Source organism: Channa argus, chromosome 10, assembly GCF_033026475.1.
Source record: "Channa argus isolate prfri chromosome 10, Channa argus male v1.0, whole genome shotgun sequence".
Taxonomy (NCBI): domain Eukaryota; kingdom Metazoa; phylum Chordata; class Actinopteri; order Anabantiformes; family Channidae; genus Channa; species Channa argus.
This window is the reverse complement of record NC_090206.1, coordinates 22,832,884-22,858,191: the sequence shown is the minus strand read 5'-3', so window position 1 is coordinate 22,858,191 and position 25,308 is coordinate 22,832,884. Positions and strand designations below refer to the sequence as shown.

At 39.0% G+C, this 25,308-nt stretch overlaps 1 protein-coding gene across 17 annotated transcripts in view; it reads left to right on the top strand.

Annotated features, from left to right (window-relative positions):
* LOC137133842 (LIM and calponin homology domains-containing protein 1-like) overlaps positions 1-25,308 on the top strand; it is a 72,421-nt gene that overhangs the window by 33,328 nt on the left and 13,785 nt on the right. For 11 of the 17 annotated variants that reach the window (XM_067517841.1, XM_067517846.1, XM_067517839.1 and 8 more), the window contains 9 exons: positions 3,836-3,866; positions 7,660-7,770; positions 8,530-8,728; positions 12,790-13,045; positions 14,498-14,740; positions 17,599-17,991; positions 20,686-20,812; positions 21,434-21,591; positions 23,462-23,942. In XM_067517841.1, the coding sequence (XP_067373942.1) occupies positions 3,836-3,866; positions 7,660-7,770; positions 8,530-8,728; positions 12,790-13,045; positions 14,498-14,740; positions 17,599-17,991; positions 20,686-20,812; positions 21,434-21,591; positions 23,462-23,942 (1,999 nt within the window). Of the gene's footprint in view, positions 1-3,835; positions 3,867-4,503; positions 4,718-7,659; positions 7,771-8,529; positions 8,729-12,789; positions 13,046-14,497; positions 14,741-17,598; positions 17,992-20,685; positions 20,813-21,433; positions 21,592-23,461; positions 23,943-25,308 lie in introns of those variants that run through there. The other 6 variants (XM_067517854.1, XM_067517852.1, XM_067517838.1 and 3 more) reach the window with 5 other exon arrangements.

Genomic DNA, 25,308 nt, shown 5'->3' with positions numbered 1-25,308 from the left:
CTGGTCTGTATCCAAATACAACACTCTCATTGAACCACGACTTCTACTTTGTTGCTTGGCAACAAAGCCAAGTGCATGTGTTAATTTTAAATATACTGTTTTTTTTTTTTTTCTTGTGAATGTGTGGGTGTGTCAGTTTGTGTGTTTTGTGTGCTGTCTTCATGCTGGCTGTGCATCAACAAGGTTTCATTCACGAAAGGGTTGAAAAAGGTGCTGCTGGAGATGGGGGTAAGACAAGGGACAGTGTCAGCTGGTTTCAGAAGGAGCTGCTTGACTGGTTCTGTCATGACAAGGAATTCTTATAAAATACTGAAGTGTGTGTGTGTTTAGTACACTGTTTATGCAGCATTTGACTCTGGGCATGTGTGCAAATTGTACGTAAATAAATATGATTCCAGTGATTTTTGCAATGATTCAGCTCCAGGTAAAAAGACATAATGCAGTTATTTAAAGTAATAATCCTTTAAATTGATCCTTAAAATATGGTGTAGTTGTGGTCACTTTGGACTTTGCTCCCCGTTTTCTGTAAACATATTTACTCCCCGTTCAAGCATAATGCTTTGTACAGTCTGACTCAACTCTTCCTGACTTGCAAAACTGTATGGGCTTCCAGTGTGTCTCAGTTTGAGAGAAGGGCTTGGAATTGATGTCTGATTCAGGAAACACCCAATGTTTTCTCTTTGTTAATACAACTGCATGTCAAAAGGGTATAAGTGGCAGATATGCTCAGAAATAAGAACGTAATCCATAGGACAGTTGGCACAAACCTGAAAAGAAACATTGGTGTCATTGTTGAAGAGGCCTGTGCTATTTCCAGTGGTTATATAACGCCCTGTCGTACAGGATGGTATTTCCTCAGCTCGTACCCATGACAGGATACGGTGTCAGTGCTTCTCCTCTCCTGAGTCTCTTTGGACAGGTGTTTACTTGTCCAGGAAACAGCTTTGGACAAGGAGGTCTAAGGACAGGCAGGTTCTGGCACACTATAAGCTCAGGCCTAAAATATCTCATTTGTCTGGGTGTTGATGGAAAGACACAGTTCACCAGCAGAACTAAAGCGAGAAGCGAGAGGCTGTTTACATTTAGCTGTAAAGCCAATCTTTGTAGTGATCCCCAAAAAGAAATGCAACAGAATGTATTTCACCTTACAGGTTGGTAAATATTCTAAAAAGCAGCATTCAAGTCCAAAAGGGAACAAGGATTTAATTAATTAATTAATTGATTAGTACTGAGATGCTACTATTATTTACTGCCAGTGAGTAAAGTCAAATATTTTTTCTTTCTTCTAAAATACATGTGGAAATATTAAACTCTGTCACACCTAGGACATCTCTAGTATTATGTTTTTGTGTGATGGGTTTAAAAAGGAAAATCAGGACATCCAAGGCCCATTTAGAACTATTTGTTATAAAAACAAAACCTACTTTACAATACTTCAAGATTCAGATTCAACATTCAAACTACTTAATTGATCCCATAGGGAAATTAACCAGCAAAGGCATTTCTACGGCAATAATATGCACTTTTATATTTATACATGCATACATAAACCTCATATTTTATATTTATTGTAGATTAGAGGAGTCAATAGGAGAAACCGTACACCTCTGATAAATGGGGGGGGAAAAGTGTGAATTAAATCCTTGGTACTGAGAGACAGACAGAAATGGCAAAGATGGAATCCGACAGATGTTTACAGTGACTGCGCTCTTAAATATGGTCTTACTGTATAATACCTTTTGGAATCTGTTGTTGTTCATTCTGGTGTCCTTTCACAAGGCAACCTAGCAGAGAAACTTTTTCCGTGTTTGTTTAGTCAGCTGACGAAGCGTGTGTGATGATGAGGGCAAGGATTAACACATCATCCCCTCCAGCTACTTTCACCTCGCTCTTCGTCTGCTCTCACACCCCTTTTTTTTTTCTCAGCTCACTGTTGTCATGGAAACCCTATGGAGCTGTAATTTGGATGTCACTTTTGAGTTGATTGATTTGGGCTTTGTAACCCACAGGCTCTGGAAGCTAGTTATAAACTGTATCACAATTGTGTACTTTGAAATTTGAAACACACCTGATATGCATATACTGTGAATAATATTTCATTATGTAGCATATAAAAAAATCTGTTCACCATTGTAGTAACCACATAATGTGATGTGTTATCTATTAAGAGTAAAATATGTTTTATAGCGTCATAATAACACCTTTATTTCCTAAAAGATTTATTTTCCATTTATGGGTACCTGTATTTCATGTATAGTAGTTAATGAAAATGTGTTTTTCACACATCTGTAACCACTGATCCTGTTTACGGTCTTGGGGGTCTTGAGCCTATTCAGCTGTCATAGAGTGAGAGGCAGGATACACCCTGGACAGGTCTCCAGTCTACCTTAGGTCCAACACAGAGAGACCCTACACAGACTATCCAAACCATTTAACCATGCAGAAATGACGTTGCTAGCCGGGGATTCGAAGCGGGAAGGGGACATAGCTGTATGGCAGCACTGTAAACCACTCCACCACCACGCTGCCTATTCTGTTAGTCAAGCGATCCTTTTTTTAAATCTAAAAACACTTGTTCTATTTACTGATATTGGTATGAATGATATGAGATTGATTAGTGGTAGAGAGAAACCTATTCAGACCACCACCATGTCATACATCTGACCACTATTGCAAAATACTGTAACCAGTGCCCTTAAAACTAGTACCAAAAAAGCATGAACCAGCAAACTCCACATGCCTCCCACACTTGCTTCCTTCCATTGTGTTTTTATTTTATTTTCAATACAGTATGAATTTAGAGAATATATTGAAATAGAATCGAAATTGTGTATCCTGAAAGGCTAGTGTTGAGCTGTTGCTTAGTTCTATTGCAGAGTATTTAACCCACTCAACCTGAATACAGACTTAGAGCTTTTTTGGTCATAATCCAAGCTAAGCCATGTGGATGACCAGGCTTCTCCATTCAGGTGCACTGACTGTAACAGGAAGACTTTGGCAGGTCCCTCTCGCCATCAACTCTGTCTTTGTTTTTCACATGCAATGGGGTGAGGGGTGTGTGTGTGTGTGTGTGTGTGTGAGTGTGATATTTCACCTTTATTGAGGTTGCACATATCTTTCATGGTAAAGTTATGAAAAAACAAAAATGTATTTTTATTGTATTAAGTTAGAGAGCTGATGGAGAAATCCAGATCTTGCACATTGTAGTTCTTTGTAATGAATATTCATTTTTCTCATCCATTTTGTTGTCATTGTATGTATTTCAACAACATGAGTGCTTGTTCGGGGCTACTTCTGCTTCAATTGCTTCATTCTACTTTTCTTTTATAGCTTGAATTTGTGATCCATAAGGGCCAAGCATTTTCATTTTGGTAGCATTCGTGGAACTAAGTGGCCACTGCTGTGGTGTTTCTGCATTGCATCTCCCAAACATCACTTGCCAGTTAAACCTTCTGGACTCCACTGTGATGTCTCTCATCTAACTTTTTATGTGAGGGATGTGTTATTGTGCATGATGGAAGTTAGTGCAAATTAGCAAATCTTAAAAGGCACCATTGCTGTTGATAGAGACACTAACACAAATATTCCCCTACTTTATCTTTGTATTTTATAGTCTCCTACCTTAGAACATAATGTCTATGAAAAATAATATGCAAGTTCTGATTCTTTTAATTTTTTTCTTTTAAAGTTTTGCATGTGGTGTGTTTTTAATCAATATTTAAAGTGTAGTTAGCATTAAGGTGTGTGCCGGTATCTTTATGCAAGAGATTTTATTCAATATGGTCAAAAATATGTGTCTCACTCTTCCCCTCTCTCTTTGTCATTATCCTCCCAGGGCAAGTGACTGCAGCCGAAAACTCAAGAATGTAAGTGATACTTCTGGATTACAATGGGTTTGTTTGTGCACTAAATGCCTGTTCGGATGAAAAACATTATTATAGCCCAGTGTATTCACTGTGATTGTCACTATCTTTTATTTCAGCTGCTCTTATCCCATCTCTTCCAGCTCTGTTATTTGTCTTCAACCTGCACTAATTCTGTATCACTGTGTTATACAGCATTGGGTAAATTCAGTGTTTCTAGAAAGTTCTCCAACCCCCTTGAAAGTTTTCACCATTCAAAGCTACGCATGTGCACAGTTCAGCTTTAGCTCTTCTTTTGGTGATTATTGATCTTTAATAACTTCTCAGTTTGGTTCTGTAGGTTTTATTTTTATTTTTTTGCATATTTCACTAGCTCTAGTTCATTCTTCCTTTTCGAGCTCTGCTGTTCTTTTGATTATTCACTTGTGCAGCGCTAAGTAAACTATGTCTGCGTAAATGTACTTCAACATTCTCTCTTCTTAAGGATGCTGCTTTAAGAACTAGAACACACATTTTTAGCCCTGCCCACTCTGCAGTCAAAGCAGTGCTAGCCTCTCTCTCTCTCTAGCTCTGTATTTGATGCTGCTGTGCACTATACAAGTTAATGTGTCATGCTGCAGATCTGGCCTGGGCTGCTAGCTCGTTTAACTGACTACATACAGGGATTGTCAGTTACATTATTCAGCATTTGCAGCAATAGCAAGAACAAATGGCCTACAAACTGCAAGCAGCTAGCGTTTAAGTGACGACCTGCTGTTTCAAAATGCTACTATACTATGGATGAACCCTGCAGACTCAGGCTGAGGACTAGGATTTGAAAGCAGCTGTGTGTGCAGCACTTCACACATTAAGAGGTGAAGCATCCGCTGCACCAAAAGGAATTTGCTGATGTGGTAATATAGGTGTTTTTTGGCAAACAGACGGACTTAATATTTGATAATAATAGAAGGGTATTCCGTAGGCGGGTGATTTACTTCTGGAGTGGAGAGTGTTGTTTAGCAGAAGCAGGTGTGAATATGAGGGTCTGGTTATGCATGTGTATATACATGTAGTGGTGACTAATATGGATTCAGAATGTACCACAGTCTTTCGATTCTGACGTGCTTAAATGTGTGCATGCATGAACCATACACAGGAGCATGAAGAAACCAAAAATGCACCTACAGTACAATGAGAACACATACTCTTTGTACTGTAGGTGCATTTTGTGTTTATTCATGCTGCTGTATATGCATCGCCCAAATATGTTTGCACATAAAACAAAGAGCTGGTTGTTATTTTTTTAGTGGAACCTCTTTGACAGGTCTTTCCGCATCTGCCAGAGCAGGCAGCTGATTAAATTGAAGCCTCAAAGCAAGTTTGGTGCTATGCATGACTTGTCAGTCAAACTCCTACTGACATGTTCTCTTTGAACCATTGTATCCTGCTGCTTTTGTCCAAGTTTCAGTTTATATATGAGTGTTTGTTGTAGGTTTAGTGGTGCATGTTTTCTCCCTGCACTTGTGCAGTTGGGATCAATATAAAGTGACTAATAAGCAACTGAAACACGTCTGGTGCTGACCCACTTCCATTTAGAACTGTCATGCATGTTTTCATTACTCTGGTGACAGAGGCTCCTCAGTGCACAAAAGGTTGCAGATAATGAACCGTAATGACAGCAGGTGCAGTACTGCTTTAGCACAGTACTTGTATATTAGTGGAATTCTGTGCAGTATCCAAATGAGACATCACACTGGTAATTTACATAGAGACAAATGTTGAAATGTAAATTGGATTTACATTTTTATAGTTAAGCTCTGTGGTCTGGTGGTCACTTTTTTTTTTTTTTTTCTTAAGCCAAGACTGCCATACTCTTTTTGAGATGAAAGATTAACTTGAGTTTAGGAGTCTACACAGTATCGTTTGGAAGAACATTCTTCTTCTAATCAATGGGCTAGTTGATTTGCTCACACAGTGCGTTTGAGCGACGCTGGGTGTTAACACACAGTATGACTGAAATAAACACATTAAGCCATGCTGAGCTTTCTTATCAAAGCAGTCCCTGTGGAGTGCTGGTTGACATGGACACAGTAAATATAGCATGGAACACTGCACCAACAGTGCTGAGATCATTATGCCAAGGTGCAGCTTTGTGTAATCTCTCGGCCAACTTAGCATTTTAGCCATTTGGCTGACTTAGAGTGGGTAACAATAAATACAGAAAGTCGATTTAGTTTATTAGTCATATTTAGCATAACTTAAAGTCGGAGGGTTACAAGCAAGAGTCAAAAACACAACCTCAGTTACGTTAGGTACTGATTTTACATGGATACTGCTACAAAAAGATAAAATTCAATGCTGGACTAAAGGTTAATCTAGCTAAGGGTAGTACTGGCTAATATAAACGCTCAAGCTGGTACTGCCTGTGATCAGTTTCAGGGTTAGAATAATAACACATTCTTGTCGTGTTTATACAGAATGCCCTAACTAAGAATGGAACATCTTTGGAGGTAATGGCCAGGAAACCAGCTTTTGTTGGTTTTTAGAAGGAAAGGGAAAATAACAAAGTAGAGAATTGTTTCTTGTGTTTTTCTTGCGCACTTTTATTTTCCTATAATTCATCCACAAGACAAATATTAGTCACTATTGTATGTGTTTAGAAGAGTACTTGAATATTGTCTATTATGGCCTGAAATGCTGCATTTACTGGAATGAGTTTTGTGATTTTCATTCAAAACTTTACATTGCAATAAGCAATTGTTTTACTAATATTTTCACAAGTACTTTTTTTGGATCATGCAACAGCTACAGTAACTTGGGCTTCAAAGAAATTCTCATTGTACCTTAAATGACATGTTTTGTCTTGACAGTCTAACAGACAGTATGTCCAGGTCCAAGGTGTCATTATGCAGAGTTGTGACTGCAGTGTGGAATTTAAATGTACGATTATAATCTGGATGAGTGGATGACTTGTGTTGCTGTTGTTTTGTATGAGCGTAAACTGTCCCCTCCCTGTCAGTATTTCATGAATGAGCTTATATGGCCTCAATTTGGTGATAACTTAAGTTTTCTAGCATTTGTTTATTTTTTCTTATTTTTGCATTCCCAGCGTTTCTTTTTCCACACTTTGTTATTATTCCAAAATGGACCAAATTCATTATTTTCCTCTAAAATCTACAAAAAATAAAAAATACCCCATAATGACAACGTAAAAGACATTTGTTTAAAGTCTTTGCTAATTTAAAAAAAGGAAAAATCACACGTACATAAATATTCACCACCTTTGCCATGACACATTGTGCAGCTTTTTTCCACTGATCATTTTTGACATCTTTCTACAACTTGATCGGAGTCCACCTGTGGGAAATTCGCTCAAATGGAAAGGATTTGGAAAGGCATACACCTGTCTATATAAGGTCCTACAGTCAGTGCGTCTCAGAGCACAAAGCGAGCCATGAAGTCCAAGGACTTGTCTGTAGACCTCCAAGACTGGATTGTATCAAGGCACAGATCTGGGGAAGGGTACAGCTCTGGGGTATTGTTTGTAGAACTTTGAGGAAAATAATGAATGTAATCCATTTTGAAATAAGGCTGTAACATAACAATGTGGAAGAGGTTTAAGCATTGGGAATAGTTTCTGGATGCACTGTACATGTGCACGCATATGTCGTCTCGCTATACTAATTTAAATAGTATTAGTATAAATTTGTAAATTGTACTGTGCCTTCCTTGATTTATTTCCTTATTTATTTATTTTTTTACAAAAAATGACACCCTCCTTTGTCATGATGCCTTGACTGTGTTTTTCTATACTCAGGTTTTAATCACCATCTATTGGTTGGGTCGTGCTGCTAACAGCTGTACATCCTACAGTGGGCCCACACTGGACCTGAAAGAGTTTGAGGCCCTGCTGTCACAGATGCGAAAGGTTTGTTAAGGCAAATTTTTTGATATGTTGGGCTTAAAATGAAAAATTATACTACAGGGAAAAACCGAGGCAGGGAGGCTGTTCTTTCTTGTAAACACACAAAAGGTCTTTGAGCAAAAGACACAATTTCTACTAAATTATTAAACTGAAGAATTGTGTTTGAGGCAGCCTTTACCAGCCTTGTCCCGTGATGACCTCTAATAAACTGGGTTTAAGTGCCAAAGGTCTGGACCTATGTTTGACCTCTCTACTGACCCAAAGGGAGGGAAAAATGTTACTATTCGGTACTCCCTAAGACACACACACACACACACACACACACACAAATACATGGGATATATTTCACAATATGACAGCCCTTTGCTGTTCTTTAAAGCTGCAAATCTGGCACACTTGAAAGCATATTGAAGTCTTTATCCAGGATTTTGGGAGAACATGGAGTACAAGGGGGTCAGGAACAAGTAGACAGGAAAGGCCTTTCCCCACCTTCCATTAGCTACATAGTCTACTACTGTAGACAGACAAAAGAGGTCACTGAGGTGAAGACAGAGTGATTTTAAAGTGTCAAAGAGGTATGTTTCTAGTGGACTTGAATGTGAGAACCAGAAGACTTTAAGTCCCACTTGTTGAATTGTTGGCGCAGAAGAAATTTCTTCTTAATATCTTAGTTTTTTAATTACTTTCAGTGCACTAGGTTAAAATCCCATTTCACTTTCCTGTTGTATACCTGCTTTTTACATGCCTCTGTACATTGATTAGGAGGCAGAGGAGGCAGAGAGTCCTAAACGCAGCATCCGGGACAGTGGCTACATCGACTGCTGGGATTCCGAGCGCAGCGACTCTCTCTCTCCGCCACGTCACTGCCGTGAGGACTCGTTTGACAGCCTGGACTCCTTCGGTTCACGCTCACAACTAACCCCGTCGCCAGACGTCTTGGTCGCACGTGGCAGCAGCGATGGTAAGAAAATTTTTTTTTTTTTTTTGGGCAACATTTTGTTAATATTCACATCATACACTGCCAGTACTAGTTTTGATATACTGGTAGGGTTGTGGCTAAAATGACCACCCTTTAATTCAAAGTTTGCAGGGTTAGGGTTAGGGTTAATTAACCCTTAGGTTAATTATCTTCAGTAGCTTTTGTGTAATTTTAGTTATAGCTAATTTTCTTGTGGTAGTAATTTAATACCATTTTGTTTAGGTTATTTGTGGTCTTTAAATAGTTTAAAGCTAAATGACCTGCATTGTTCTTCTATTTCCACTGTAGTGAAGCTGTTCTTGTCCATGTGTTTTCACAAGACAACACCCAGGTCTAGCCAAATGCTATTTAAAAGAATAAAATGAATGACCTCAGTTATGCTTTGGATGTTTTTTTCTATGGTCATTGTTTAGTCACCGCGATATGTCATGTGAAAGGCATGAAAATACAGCGTAAAAGTGCTGAATTAATTAGAGCCAAATTTAGTATATAGTGTCCATATACTGTAAAGAAGGGATTAAACTCCTCTGTTATTAATCTATTATTAGAAAATGTCCAAATACAATGAATTGTTACTACTGTTATAACTAGAGATACATTGAAAGTACAGTTTTTTTTAAAGTTGCTCATGAACTTTTACATGTTTCTTACTAGTTCTAGGATCAAGCATATATGACAAATATGCAAAAGGTCAGTTAAAGTAACAGATCGTGTCACATCTGTTTTGGGTTTTCAAACATATTTCAGTTGAGTGATGTTAAGACAAGCTCCACCAAAATGAAATCCTACAGTGGAATTTGTGGGAAGTCATTAGAGACATTAGATTTATCTATTGTTATGGAAGCACTGGCCAACTCTGTAAGTTATAAAACCTCCAGCATTTAATAGGATCCTCACCTTTCAGGGAGTATTTCTTGATCTCCTACTGACATTGACACAAACGTATTGGTGCTGACTGCTTGAGCTTGTTGTCCTGAGCTGTTGCTGTTTGATGGCTTTCTTAGTTTTTGGAATGTGATGAGTGACGGCACTAAAAAGACGGGAAGAGATGAAGCATCACGATATGAGACATGAAGGTGTGGTTGTGTGCATGGTAGCTTTTATTGTTTTTTTATTTGACATCTGACCCACAGTGCCAATTTTCGTTTTGGGAAAACAGTCCTAAATATGAAGTTGTTATAGTAATAACCAAACTTGCACATAGTGTAATGACACTAGCATCTGAGGCAAGAGCTTAACGAGTGCTGGCTAGTTTAACGATTGATAGGAAATGTTAACACCATGTTACAATGTTGGTAGGCTTAAACTAGCCAATTCAGCTATAAGAAACTTCTGTCAAAGGTGATGCCCACTTAGGAAATGCAGGCTGTATCATGTTTTGCAAATATATTGCCTCTAAATAGGAAAATAATGTGGTCTCTGGAATCTTATGTAAAAGAAACCGTGAAAATGTCCATGTATTTAAGCTATCGTGCAGACAAATTATCAGAACCAGAAACCCATCTATACACTGGTATGATTAAAAATAAAAAAGCATATATACTATAACCTACTGGAAAAGGAAACATAAGACCTGGCTTCATGTGCAGAAACTTTATTGCTTTGTGGATTTTTATAACTTAAAACCATCGATTATCATTTATAAATTATGCATTCAACATGGTAGCAAAACAAGTCTCACAATATTAAGTAAAACCAAGATAAATATAAGCGAACAGCTATGCGGCTGAAAACCGTTATTGTGCTGAAGTTAGGAATGGCATTAAAAATGCATGTTGTTGGCGCTGAGTTATTTTTAATGCAAAGCTGACCATATGCTGTTATTGGAAACTGCATTTTGCTACACTGTGTATTAATTTGAACCTGTTAAATTTGAAAGTCTGTGAGGGTTTACAGCAACACTTAAGGTGTAATCAACATTTAATCTCTGAACTGCATGTGGAAAAACACAGAGAGAGGCCAAGCATCCTGTTAGACTGTTTTGAGAGAAGTGCGAAGGAAACTGTCATTTCCAAAACCTAATCTGTTGTCATCAGCAGTCAAACTATGCAAAAACCTAGTTGTTTTTGTGGAAGTTGATGCTCAAATAACAGAAATAATAAAAAAATCCACCCTAGTACAAAGACTACTGCAAAAAACAAAGCGAAGAATGTAACCGTTGCAATTTGTCATCCTTGCAAATATGCAGCCATTGGACCTAGTACTAGAAAATAGTTCCAATGCTTCCAGCCCCAAGGATGATCTATATAAAATGAACTGATATATTTGGCTAAGGATGTGTAAGTAACTGCTTCCTGTAAGTTACTTCACTGGGCATCCTGCCATTTGCAGCTTATACGATAGTACTCCATTTACCTGACTAGTGTTAGTGTTATATCTCAGTTATATTCTAGAAAGTGTCATCATTTATATCACTCGAATATTATTTTTAACAGCTTTTCATTGAACATATTCAGTTAGTCACCACGGCTTTTACTTTTCATTTAGCATGAATGAATGTTGATTATTATCGACATAAATAGGTTTCTGTGAGCTATAGTACAGTACAGCAAAAGACCCCTGATAAATGCTCCCCTCAAGTTTCAGTGGTAACAGATGTGCAGGGAGAGATCACCCCAAAGAAAGATGTATGTTGTACTTGAAGTATTGATACTGGATAGTAGAGTCTGTCATGTTTGTAATTTAAGTCAATTTATGGGTTAGGAGTCATAACGGAACCATTTACTGTAGATACCTCAAGGCCAATTTTGGGCTTCGACCTGTCAGTCTTTTAGGAAACGTAAAAATTATTTAAAAAAAACGTTTTAACAAGTTAAAAATGCATTGTTTATCTACATGTATCTGTTCAGAACCAAAAGAGGGGTTCAAGTGTTGGTTCATACATATTTACACTGACTTATAAATTCATAGGTCATAGATTCAGTGCACATGTATCCAAAGGGAGGGGAATTCCAGTGGCACATGTGCTGAACATCTTGGAAAGGAATTTTTAGGAAACCTTGAGTAAAGCAAAGGTTGCAGGTATCAATTTTGTGTTGCTTGAAGATATTCCATCTGGAAATGTATTAGCGAAATGTTGTAATTGACAGGTATGCTAACAATATATGGTGGAATTGGAAATGTAACCTTCTCCGTGACTTTGATCTTAGGTTTCGTTTTATGTATGTGCTCTGAGGATCACATTAGAATGTCTTGTAGAGGAATGTAAGACACCAGTAATGTACTGAAGCCAGGTGTTGCAATGCACATTCAACACCTAAGCATTTAAAACCTAATACATACAGACAGAAGTGGCACCAAACAGAAAAATCCTCCGAACTGTAGGCCAGACTTTAGGCAGTGCAAGCTGCATAACACAAATTTAGTGAGAATTTATACTTGCTTTGTTTCATAAACACAGGCCTTCAACTTTACAGTTGATTTATGTTCAGCCGCTGGAATGCACTGCCTATAATAACGCTGTAACAGCACTATAATTTTTTGGAGGCCGTTATGATATACAGCTTGGGGAGAAATTCTGTTCAGTGATATTATTTTTTAGAGATTAGAAAATCTGTGGTATTTGCCATGAGAGTCCTCAATCAACAGTTTCTCTGTTCAGCTTGTTCCGTTACTATCCCTCCCATTCTCCTCCCATCTCTCTCTGACAATGACTCAACAAGCTGAGTGCTTCTTGCACTCTGGGATACTACATAGACATTTGTCCATGTATAGATATTGCTGTGTAATCACACTATGGGCTGCTGACATTTTAATATAAAATTCATGTAGTGATGAATTTGCTGTCTAATAAGTAAACTCCTGTTTTGTCTTCAGTGTTTTATGAATCTGTTAATTACTTATAGCACCAGGAACACAAGGAAGCATAATGTTTACCAGTAGCTTGAGCTTTATAGCATTAAGAAATTTTATTCTATTTTACTTGTTAATGTCAATGTAAAAATAATTTCTCAACACAAACTGGAATTGGAAAATGTACTTTTCTAAATGTCATATTTTATGGTGATTAAATCCTTAATTTCCCCGTCTCCTCCTCTCCACAGGCCGCGGTAGTGACTCAGAGTCCGACGGTCCTCCGCACAGGAAAATGCCGGACGTTCGTAAGGATGACATGTTGGCGCGGCGCACGTCTGTCAGCGAACCGCGAACCGCCATGCCCTTTAACCAGTACTTACCCAACAAAAGCAACCAGATAGGATATGTGCCCATGCCGCTGCGGAAGAAGAACGATAACGAAGAGGGAGGACGAAAGAGTTGGAGTACCGCAACATCACCTATAGGGGGAGACAGACCTCTTAGGTGAGGATTCATAATCAAATCATAATCAATCGGCTTCTTTCGGCTTGTCCCTTCAGGGGCTACCACAGCGTAATCTGTTCCACACGTCTATTTGGCGTGAGTTTTTTACGGCAGATGCCCTTTCTGCCACAACCCTCCCATTTTTGAGGGACCGGCATCTAGGTGGTCCTTAAAGGCTGGGCGGGGCCAGACCTGGTGGGTTATCCTGTTTGAAACTGAAAACTACTGTACAGTCTTATTACTGTACAACAACTGTCAACAGCAGTACATTTAAATACTTTAAACAGGTAAAGTTATATATTTATCTTCCAAGACAATGTGGAACTCAAACATGTTTCCCTACATAACTTAAGTGTAAACTCTGTGTAGGCTCAAACAATCTTACTTTTTATTATTTAACGAGTACTTAGACCAACAGTACTGAGCCAGTCACGGTACTGCATGGTGCTCAACAGGAGAGGAAGGAGCGTAATGGCAAAAAAAACAAAATCAGGATGTAAAGGCATGTCCTTTGACTCTTTTAAAATGTAGTAACCAAAAGCCTGGTTTTTATTCATCGTTTTAGCACCCACCAGCATCCTAATGGGATTATTTTGTGTAGCTTAAGTATTTTGCAAGTATACTGTACAGGTAGATAGATGTCTGGGGAAAAAAACTTTTAGCTGTGGATAATTTTTCCCTATCCACTACATATTGATGGGAGTGACTGATGTAGGCCAGGTGTGTGTTTTTATTGTTACTGACTACCCAAGAAAAACTGTGCAGAATGCTGCATAAACAAAAATGGGGCACATCTGAATGTCTTATTGACATTTATTGGTTTGAGCTGCTGGCATCCCAAATGTGATCCTGTTTAGCTTTTTATTGTCAGTGGACCTCACTGTAGAAGTTTAGCATTTGTTCTGTCTAAGTAGATTCCGTAATTTGCATTAAGCAGTAAAAGCACTGTTGGTGATGTGCATGTAATGCAGATGAGTGGACTGGATTTATCATTATTTAGCAATAGATAAAAGATATTTAATAAGCCAAATATCTGCAGGCTACTCAGTCTTATCTCAGTAGGTTCACATTCCAAAACTGCTGTGGGTGGTTGGATATAAAGTAGGGAACACTATGTTGTAAACCATATGTGTGACGCTAATCTGTCCTTTCCTCTGTTTTGAAATTCATCCATCATGTTACATCCAAAAGAGTGATTTTGCATTTGATTGCTTTCCTTTTTTTTTTACTTTTCCATCTTCTACCTTCACACCCCATCAATGTGTGCTGTGGTGATTCCCCGCTTTCTCTTTGTACCTGTCTTTTGTGAATTTATCCCTCACAACCTTTATGTGTGTTCCACATCTTGTGACTGTCATGCTGTGATTGTCATGTCACTGTTGCTGACTTTTCCTCAATGTGATTGTGTCTTCTTTTCCTGTCCATTGTGTGCGTAAATGGGTGATGTTACAGTCCAAATGATGTTCCTAGCATAGATGCCCAACCTCCAGAGTCCCTCAGTCCTTCTGCCATCCCCTCCCTTAAACCCCAGAAACAGATACAGAAGGAGAATCAAAGTAAAATGGACAAGGAGGAAGGAGAGCAGAGAGTGTGTGTGAGGAGGAGCAGTGCGCCTGTGTCCTGCAACTTCTCCCGTCCTTCTGCAGAGCCCCACAGGGAGACTTTAACTTACCTGACTGTCACCTCTGATCAAAGGTTATTTCACATTTTTCATACACCCCAAGTCATCTCGCCAATTTCCTTTTTATAGACATTTGTTTAATTAATTGGTTCACAAAATCAAATGTTAGGGGGTCTTATAGAATTACAGTTGAAACCAGTTTACATAAACAGTTTAAAAAGACATAAGGTTTTTTCCTCGCTGTCTCAGATTAAATCAGACTAAACCTTTACTATTTTAGGTCATTTAGGATTACTAAAATTATTTCTATTTGCTAAATGCCAGAATAATGAGGCAAAAGTTTAAATGAATTTCCTTAATATTTGGTGCTATTGACCTTAAACTGTTCTCAGGCTTGCAAACATTTCCCTTTTTTCTCCAAATGTAACAATGGTCATTATGGCCAAGCAGTAAAATTTTATTTTCATCAGACAACACAACATCTCTCCAAGAAATTAGGGGCTTTGTCCCTGTGTGCATTTGCAAACTGTAATCTGCCTTTTTTTGTTGCTTTTGGAGTATGTAAGGACTCGTTTCACTGTGGATAATGACTCTCTCTTACCAGCTTCAGCCAGCATCTTCACAAGGTGTTTGGGTTTTGTTCTGGGGTTGATACAGACATTCTCACACCGAAGCACGTTCATCTCTGGGAGCCAGAACCCGTCTCCCTCCTGAGCGGTGTAATGGAATCACATTACCATGGTGTTTATACTTGTATAAACGTTTGAACCGATGAACATGGCACCTTCCGGCATCTGGAAATTGTTCCCAGACTTGTGGAGATCCACATGTCTGTTCCAGATACCCGATTTCTTTTGATTTTCCCATGATCTCACATAAGAAAGCAGTGTCTTTGTGGTGTGCCTTAAAATACATCTACAGTTGTGCCTCCAATTACCTCAAATGTTGTCAATTAACCTATCAGAAGCTTCCAATGCCACGACATCATCATCTGGGCTCTACCAAATGTTTTAAAGGCGTAGTGTATGTAAATGTCTGACTTTGAAAGTAATAAAAAATTCTCTCATTATTCTTGCATTTAGCAAATGATTGACCCAAAACAGTAACAGTTTAGTCTGATTTAATGTGAGACTGTGAAAAAAAAAAAAAAGGTTATGTAACAGTGTATGATAATTTCTGGTTTCAACTGCGCTGTTTTAATTATAATGCATAATCCATTTATAATGAAAAAGTCTTGAGCATTACATTTTTGCATGTCCTCAAAGACCGTTTACACGAGTACTACTTTATATGTGAAAAAATGTCAGGCCTTTGTGGCTCCAGAGATAAGAGGTTGATGTCTGATAGTGTCTCATGTGATGTTACTTCACCCCTAATTTCTGTGGTGTTTTAATGTGCCACTCAAAACACTGAAAAATAAGAATTCAAAATCGCAGCAGCCCATATTTCCAGAAACAATTTTCCCATTGATCGAATAATCCACAGGCTTCACTTGGAACAATTTTCATCAGGACTTATTCTTTGGTAGAAAAGTAGTTTTCAGAGCTGCTGTTTTTATCAACTGGTTGCACTCTTTGGCACTGCCATCCTTCGTTCTTCTACATGGTCTTTTTCTGGCAGACTGACCCAGGGCCACACATTTTACATTCGGTGTTAGATAACAAGGTGCAGATTTGGGAGTTTCATGAGACTGATGTTTGGTTGCTATGTCCCTTTCAGAAAATGTGAGTTTAGGTCTGTTTTTATTTTATAACCCAGTCCCTTCCTGTGTTATTTCCTAATTAAGCACACATTTCATTCAGTCATGCTGTGTTATTCAAGTCGCACCCTCATTATCCAAGATTATCTGGCTTGGATGTTATGGCATTAAGTTGGATTGTTATTGTCTTAAGAAAAGTCATTTTCAGGGAAAAAATTTGACTACTCTAGCTGCATGGGCAAGGAAAAGGGAGAATGCTTCTGTAAAAGGCCTTGATATGGGTTTTACTTGGTAACTGTTTTCATTTTTTCTTGAGAAACAAATTCTGGAATTTGTGCATTTTAGTGTTGTACGAAGTTGATGCTCCAAAAATGGTTGAATCACACCAACATCTGTGTTTGGAGTTATCTAGGAAGGTTGAGTTGTCACCTCCTTTTTATGAGCAATACATTGCTAAGATGTTTGTTTTATCAGTTTGTTTAAGGAGTTGAGTTGCCATCCAGGTCTGTGGTCATGTGTGTTAGCTGCTAACCTTTAGTAGGAGTGGCACTGTGATATTAAACCTTTTAGGGTGGATATTACTGATATCCGGCTGAAAAGATAAAATGTCTGCAATGGTATATTTTAAATTTAAACAATCTAAATAAAGCATGCGAGGGCCACTGCAACACAATTGAGTGCCCTTTAGATTCTAATTATATTTTACTTGACCTTCCCTCAAAATGATCAACAAAGTGCACCCACCTCCAAATACAAAGCCATACACACTAAAATATGTGTCCACCCACAAAAAACACTTTCACAGGAATATGAACATGTGGCCCACCCTCAGGATGTAAGGAAATGAGGCCTTCTTCCTTCCCTTACCACGAGCAGGACTGAACCGAAGCTTAGCCCTTTCACTGCCGGCAGCTGGCCAGTCTCTCCCTCCCTGCCATGCTATGTTTGGGAATTTACTGTCCAATAATAAGCCTCCCAGGACAAAGCTGTTCATCACAGGATGACAAACAGCAGAGCATTTAGTGAATTTTGCTTTGGCTTTGTGGCTCCAATTTGTTTTCACAGCCAGTCGGCTCGGAAGGGCTTTGTGACCTTTTGTATTTTTTGATTTTTTGATTTTTTGATTTACGTCTTCAGAAACCTCTATTTAGGCTCCTCCAGAGGAATGCTGTTTGATGATATAGGATGATAATCAGGCAGCAGTATGTTTTAGTTTTGCTTTGCTTTCTGCAGTACTCCAGCTCATTCATTCTCAGAGGAACTCCTCCACCATCCTACAACTCTAGCAGCCAATACCATGGCAGCCTCAGTGGTTGCAACAAGCCCCATCAGTACCACCGTGGAACCTCCACCTACAGCAGACCAGGAGCAGGCAGGTGGGAGGAAGAGGGTCGCTGTTACATTAGACGGAAGTGCGGAAAAAGATGAGAAGCAGGCTCGACAAATACTGACCTCTCCTGAATACGTCACCACCACGAGTCTCTCGCACTTTCTCCCTGTGCCTGCTGCCATGGCAACATCTTCAAAAGAAACTACTGATACAGGGCAACGAAAGGGAAGGGTGAAGAGTGAAAGTGCCGACACACAAGGAGAGACCTCTTGGTTGGACAGCCATCATCCAGCAACGTGAGCCCCGTCCAGCAGTTACACCACATTTTCTAAAATTTTGCGTCATTGAACTACATCTACACAGTCCAGCATTGACCAAAGGCGTCAAATATTCACATGATCATTTTTGAATATGCTGCTGCATCTCCGCATGTTGCCACGACCTGTTACAGCCATGTTCCCCTTTGGATGACGTAACTACTTAAAGATTGCATGAGATTTTTTAACATGAATGTAAATTGATAGTGTTACTAAAAGTTTGTTTTTGTGCACACAATGCAAGGAAACAATGAAAAAAAATCAGTATTCCTTAGTAATTCCCCTGCTTTTTTCTATTATCAACGAGTTTGGAAAAGAAAAACTTTTGAGACTGGTTTCAATTAACTATGCATGACATTAGTTGGCAGCTTTTGCTCTGTGAGGGAATAACTCTTAAGGGATGCTGAATAAAATTTTAATTTTAATTTAACAAAAAATAAATAAATCTCCATATACATATTTATTGCTTGAATTGGCACAACGACTCTTAAGCAGTTGCAAAAACATTGTCATTCCCTTTATGACAAAAAATGAGCGACAACACTGGCTTTTATGCGAGTCGCATTATGTCATGGACAGAAATCTTCTACAAGAACTTTGTCAGAGATTTTACTGAAACATCCCACAGGGAAAAGAGCCATCCTTTGGTGAGTTCTTTCTGAATGTAGTTATTTTCCTCTTATGGCAAGCAACTATAGGCCACACGTTCTGTCACACACTTTCAACATAACATAGAAAGCTCCCCAAAAATACTGTCTGAAAACCTTTGTGGTTGAGTCCAAACTCACAAGAGATGATCATAGACTGGCTGCAACATCCGCGATAATGTTGTCAAATGAAATCTGCATGTGCTTTTTTAGTAGTTCAGTTCCAGCTGCATTGTAAGATCAGTGCCATATGCATCTTTTTGTATATAAGTAGTGTTTTGGTTTGCAGTGCTCTTGCAAGACTCCCTTGTGTTGTTCTCTGGCTGTGTTTTGGATAAGACTGCCCCCTTGTGCTTGAATTGAGGTTCATATTTTAAGATGGAAAAAACAAACGGATACAGATGTGCATATAAACAATACTGCAGAGCATGATGTTTAAAACACTCCCCTAGCTGGTACATATTCTGTATTGAGTCATCACTAACCCATTATAAGCTTGTTGCAAACACAATATGTTTTCCACTAACTGACACTCCCATATTCCATTACCATGTTTTAATATTCATGTCACGTTATTTTTTTTTTTGTGATCATTTGTGTTCTCCATCCATGCTCTCTGCTTTCTGTACAATCAGCCACACAGCATGTCAGATGATCAGTAAGTTGCCGTTTTAACCACTCGGACCAAAGTGCCTGGCCCGGTGCTGCTCTTCACTGCAAAGCATGCTCAATAAGTCATTTAATCGTTTGTTAAGTGTTAGAATTTGATTTTCAGTATGCAAGTGAGAAAATAGAATCGGTTAAAGGGGAATTTAAAAAAATTAAAATGTTCTATGTAAAGAGGAATTATTTTTTTTTAATTCCTAATGAAAGTTATTAGTGTTAAATGTTTTTCTCCATTAAGCAATGTTTTACCTACTTGTATTTCCAGAATTGAACTTTCATTTAAATGTTAAATAATAAATCAAAATACTTGCTAAGGTAGATATTTTTGGCAGTGCACTGTCAAACTCTTTACACTTGATCTCTAATGTTCTTTATGTTTTCAATATACTTTTACTTTAAGAAACGGATGATTGTTGAAAAGTCATTATCTCTTTTGCTGCTAATAGCTAATCCAAAAAGGATAGTACGTCTGTAGATAGATAGACCGAGGATGACCCATGCATGTTTTTAAAGTTTTGATATGAGTGGATGGGTAACTGACATACACTACAGGACAGGAGCCCACATATTACACCTTTACCTTTAACCAACCCCACTGATAAAACTTGGGTCATCACGTCAGTCATCTCTTAATTTGATACACTTTAGTTTCCTGTTAGTATAAAGTTTCTAAAAGCTTGAACACCCATTACTTACATTACATCCGAAACCATTTTTTAATGTCCCCTTGAATGGCATCTTAACACACAAAAGTACCTCCTTTTAAAAACAAATGTTGAAATAAAATATGCAGGTAAGACTGTGCCAAGTTACTTTGGATGGAGAAATTCTATTTGATTAGACTGGAGGAGAAAACAAGTGGGGATTTTAAAAAATGATGAAGTTTCATTAGATCTAAAATCTTAGCTCTGCCTTTTGGGTGAGCATGAGGTAACTCTTGAAGGTGTACAGTTTTGTTTTTTGTTTTTTTTCCATGTCCTTAAACAATCATTTTTAATTTGGCATCTGCATATTTATTTGAGTATCACTCTACAGTCCCTCCAGGATTTCAGAGGCATTTTTGTGATCGTTGCAACGTAAAACGCCTGATTTTGCAACAGCTTTTCGAAAATATGGTGATGCATGTTGCAATGTTTTTGTGATGATTAAATTGCAAAGTCACAGGAGATTGATTAAATTAATTGCTGTGATCGCAGCGTTGCAAATTCCTGGAGGGACTGACTTTTCAATTATGATGGATTGGTATAAACTCAGAATAACATGTTTCCCTTAAGAGGAACAGAAGTTCTAGAGAGATTCATTTGTCAGTTCTTGTTAAAGTAGTTTTTTTTTTTTTTGGTCTCTTCATTTTCCTCCCTAGAAGTATGAGTATGAGCGACATGCGTGGCGAGGAAGAAACCATCTTGCTGCCTCACAGTCAGATGCGTCACGAGATGATGCACAACCAGTACAACAGAATGAAAGAAGACGAGGATCACTGGCAGGATGTGAGTATCTCATATTTAAGATTGATATTAATTCATTTGTGCATTAATTTATCTTGAATTAGGATTGATTTTGTTATATATTTCTACTGCTTTAACATTAAATCCTATTAGAATTGTGCCTCATCTGCACCCTCGTTAAACAACTTAAAGGACTTCACCAATTTTTGACTTTCCTATTTTTTAAAATATTTCTCTTCTTCTGGCTGAAAAATGCCTCTAGACAACATCACCCGGACGAGTTTTACATTTTTATTTCATATAATATCATCTAGGGGAGCTCTGAAAAAGCAGATTGACCACGATCACAACCTCTATGTTGTTAACATCAAGATGACATAATGTGAACTGAAGGTTCCTTAAAGTGATATCATTTGGAGGCATTTATCAGCCAGAAGAAGAGATAATTTTTAATATAGGGAAATCAGAAAGAAGTTTAAAGGCATTATTGTATATTTACACCCTAATGTCTTGGGGAGCTAGTTGGAAATTGGTGAAGTTGCCCTTTAAATAATTTTATTAGAGCCACAGCAGTGTTTAAGGTCACATTGCGGCTCACCCAGGCCATCTTCCTTTGTTTCATTTGAAAGCTGACACACTTCTGCAATCTGTTTTGTGTTTCAGGACCTGGCCCGATGGAAAAGCCGGAGGAGGAGTATTTCTCAGGACCTAATCAAGAAAGAGGAGGAGAGGAAGATGATGGAGCAGTTGATGTCAGGAGACCCCTGTACATCCCAGCGGAGACGAAGTGTCAAGACGTACAGAGAGATAGTGGAGGACAAGTATGTGAAACAATAACAGGATGAGCATAATCATTTGTACAGAACAGCACTTCTGCATTGAAAAGTAGGCGTTTCTCAGATAAGAATTACAGTGCATCCAGAACGTATCCACAGCCCTTAACTTTTTCCACATGTTCTTATGTTATAGCCTTATTCCTAAATTGGAATAAATTCATTATTTTCCCCCAAATTCTACCAAAAAAAAAACCCATAATGACAACGTGAAAGAAGTTTTGTTTTTATCTTTACAAATTTATTAAAAAGACAAAATCACATGTACATTCGCCCCCTTTGCTTAATACTTTGTTGAAGCACCTTTAGCAACAACTACAGCCTCAAGTCTTTTTGAGTATGATGCTACAAGCTTGGCACCTATTTTTGGGCAGTTTCTCTCAAGCTCCATCAGGTTGAATGTGGAGCGTTGGTGCACAGCCATTTTCTGATGTCTCCAGAGATGTTCAGCCGGGTTCTAGTCTGGGCTCTGGATGAGACACTCAAGGACATTACCAGAGTTGTCCTGTAGCCTCTCCTTTGTTATCTTGGCTGTGTGCTTAGGGTCGTTGTCCTGTTGAAAGATCCCATCACCCCAGTCTGAAGTCCAGATGCTCTGGAACAGGTTTTCATCAAGGACGTCTCTGTACATTGCTGCATTCATCTTTCCCTCAATCCTTACTAGTCTCCCAGTTCCTGCCACTGAAAAACATCCCCACAGCCTGATGCTGCCACCACCATGCTTTACTGTAGGGATCGTATTGTCCAGTTGGTGAGCGGTGCCTGGTTTCCTCCAGACATGACACTTGGCATTAAGGCCAAAGAGTTCATTCTTTGTTTAATCAGACCAGAGAATTTTGTTTCTCGTGTTAGGAGAGTCCTTCAGGCAGGCTGTCATGTGTCTTTAGCTGAGGAGTGGTTTCCGTCTGGCTCCTCTACCATACAGGCCTGTTTTGTTTGGAGTGTTGCAGAGATGGTTGTTCTTCTGGAAGGTTCTCCTGTCTCCACAAAGAATGCTGGAGCTCTTTCAGAAGGATCATTGGGTTCTTGGTCACCTTCCTGACTAAGGCCCTTCTCTCGCAATCGCCCAGTTTGGCCTGGTGGTTCCAAACTTCTTCTATTTACAGATGATGGAGGCCACTGTGCTCATTGGGACCTTTAATGCCACAGAATTTTTTCTGTACCCTTCCCCAGTTCTGGACCTTGATACAATCCTGTCTCGGAGGTCTACAGACAAGTCCTTGGACTTCATGGCTTGCTTTGTGCTCTGAGATGTACTAACTGAATGACCTTATGTAGACATGTGTATGCCTTTCCAATTGAGCGAATTTCCCACAGGTGGATTCCAATTAAGTTGTAGAAACATCTCAAGAATGATCAGTAGAAACAAGATGCACAATGTGTCATGGCAAAGGTGGTGAATATAAATGTATGTGTGATTTATTTATTTTTTTATTCTTTTTTTTTTAATTAGCAAAGACTTTAAACAAACATCTTTCACATTGTAATTATGGGGTATTTTTTTGTAGATTTTTTAGGAAAATAATGAATTTAGTCCATTTTGAAAAAAGTGTGGAAAAAGTTAAGTGCTTATTCTTGTTAGTGAACACAAAGGGAACAGTGATTCCTCCTGGACAAAATTATTTGTCTTGTGGTTTATATTTTCTGTACCCTAGGATTGTGTATTATTCTCTTATTGTTTAGTTACTCAAGGTAAATATTAAATTGGGGCTAGCAATTGAATCCATTGTGATTTTAACTTCCAACCAACGTAGCAAAGTTGATACAGTTTTTGATGTAAACCAAACTCTCCAGTTAGTTGGCTTTGCTCAGCTGCTTTGCTTCATCCGCTCTGTTCCTCCTTTCCACATTTCTTTAGGGAGCGTCGTGAGGAGGAGCTGCGACGGGCATACAGGAGAGCAAGAACCCCAGAGGAGGCATCAGCCATCCTCCAGCGCTACGCCCAGCGTTTCTCCATCAATGACGCCGTGCTGGAGCGCCTACAGCTGCCAAAGCTCCTGGACCGCAGCGTATCTGCTGACCCCTCTTTCCCCTGCTCACCTCTCTCCCTCTCCCTGGCCTCCTCCCCCACAACCCCTGACCCTTTCGACATGGACCCCAACGGACCCATGAGGTACCTGCACCAGCAGTTCGCCCCATCTCCAAAGTTCACATCTACACTGGAAGCGCGAATCGAAGAGTTTCCCAAAGACTCGTCCTCTCACGCTCGGCCTCAGATTCGCTCACGCTCATCCGAGCCACCGTCCAGCCGTACCCTGTCGCCCAAACCGGTGCCTTTGCTGACACCCATGCCTTACATTCAGTCTCGACCCACAGAGTCCGAGCCATTGCCCACAAAGGTGAGACACATGTCGTTGTATCAGCTAGGAAACTAAGAAAAAAGAATATCACTAACATAACCAGCGTTATAATATCACTTACAGCACAGCAATTACAATTTAATCATGTTTGCTTGTAAGATATTGTAAGACTGTGACTGTTCCCTGTCTGAATGCCACGCCAGGTATTGCCTTGTCAATTGTCAGGTTGTGATGGAGTAATGTGCCCCTATTTAAAACTTTATTAGCCTACACCCCATAATGTTCCCCTTCACAGGGATTAAAAGTTGTCTTTATACTGTACATGCAGTTAGTGTAACCACAACCATCCTGCAATAGGCATGGCTGAGGTCTTGATCACTTCAAATTAAGTTATTTTCCAGGGTTGGTCACCATTCTCACGTACTGGTAGTAGAATTCCCTTCAGCTGTCTTGGCATTTACATTCAAATGCCACAGAACCACCATAGTGATGAGATTTTTGGAAAGAACACGAGTCTTCGCCTTCCAGACGAAGCATGTAATGTTTCAATTTAGCTCACAATATTCTCAACAGGATCCGTTTCCTTTTCTTCTCAAAAAATTGTCAAATTGGAATTTTCAAAATGAGACCTTATGTTTTAGTGTAGCAGGGAGGGAGGAGCAGGTTATTATCAGACCAAATGGTGCAGAGCACTTTTCTGGAATGTCTTGTCAGGAGTCTGAGTGGAGCCTGGATTTGAATGGAGCTCTCTGTTCCCTATTGACTTAAGAAGTTGACAAGTAGGGCCCTCTCAATGTGAAGTGGGCTCCCAGCGGACAAAGAGGGCCCACACAGGCTGTTAGGGGTGGGATGAGAAGGTGGAGGCAGAGGGGAACAGACTGAGAGCCTGTATTCACTCAACTCCACCACTGTGTCTTAGGTTACCGCTCCTTGAAAAACTATCAATACCCCTTGAAAATTTCCACATTTTGTCACACTATACCCACAAATGTAAATATATTTTATTGGGATTTTATGTGATAGACCAGCACAAAGTGGTACATAATTGTAAAGCGAAAGGAAAATGATGATGCTGTAACTATAATTGATTATGTTAAAACTGAAAATCAGTCAACATCAATATTTATTTGTATGGTTTTACTGAATTACTGAACAGTAAAACCTGTGGTTACACTTTTCTTTAAAGGGTTCATTTCTACATCTTCTTGGGCCATAGTCAGCAAAGTCCAACTTGTTTGTTTTTGAAACTTTTACACAAGGTTCTGGAGATGCCTCGCTGTCCCAGCATCACTGTAGAAATGCTGGATAGGTGAAGCTGTGTCAAGTAGACAAGCAAAACATTGTTTTAGTTTATATTATCCTTGACTACCAGCTTCACTGACACTGCAAAGATATTTGCATTAGT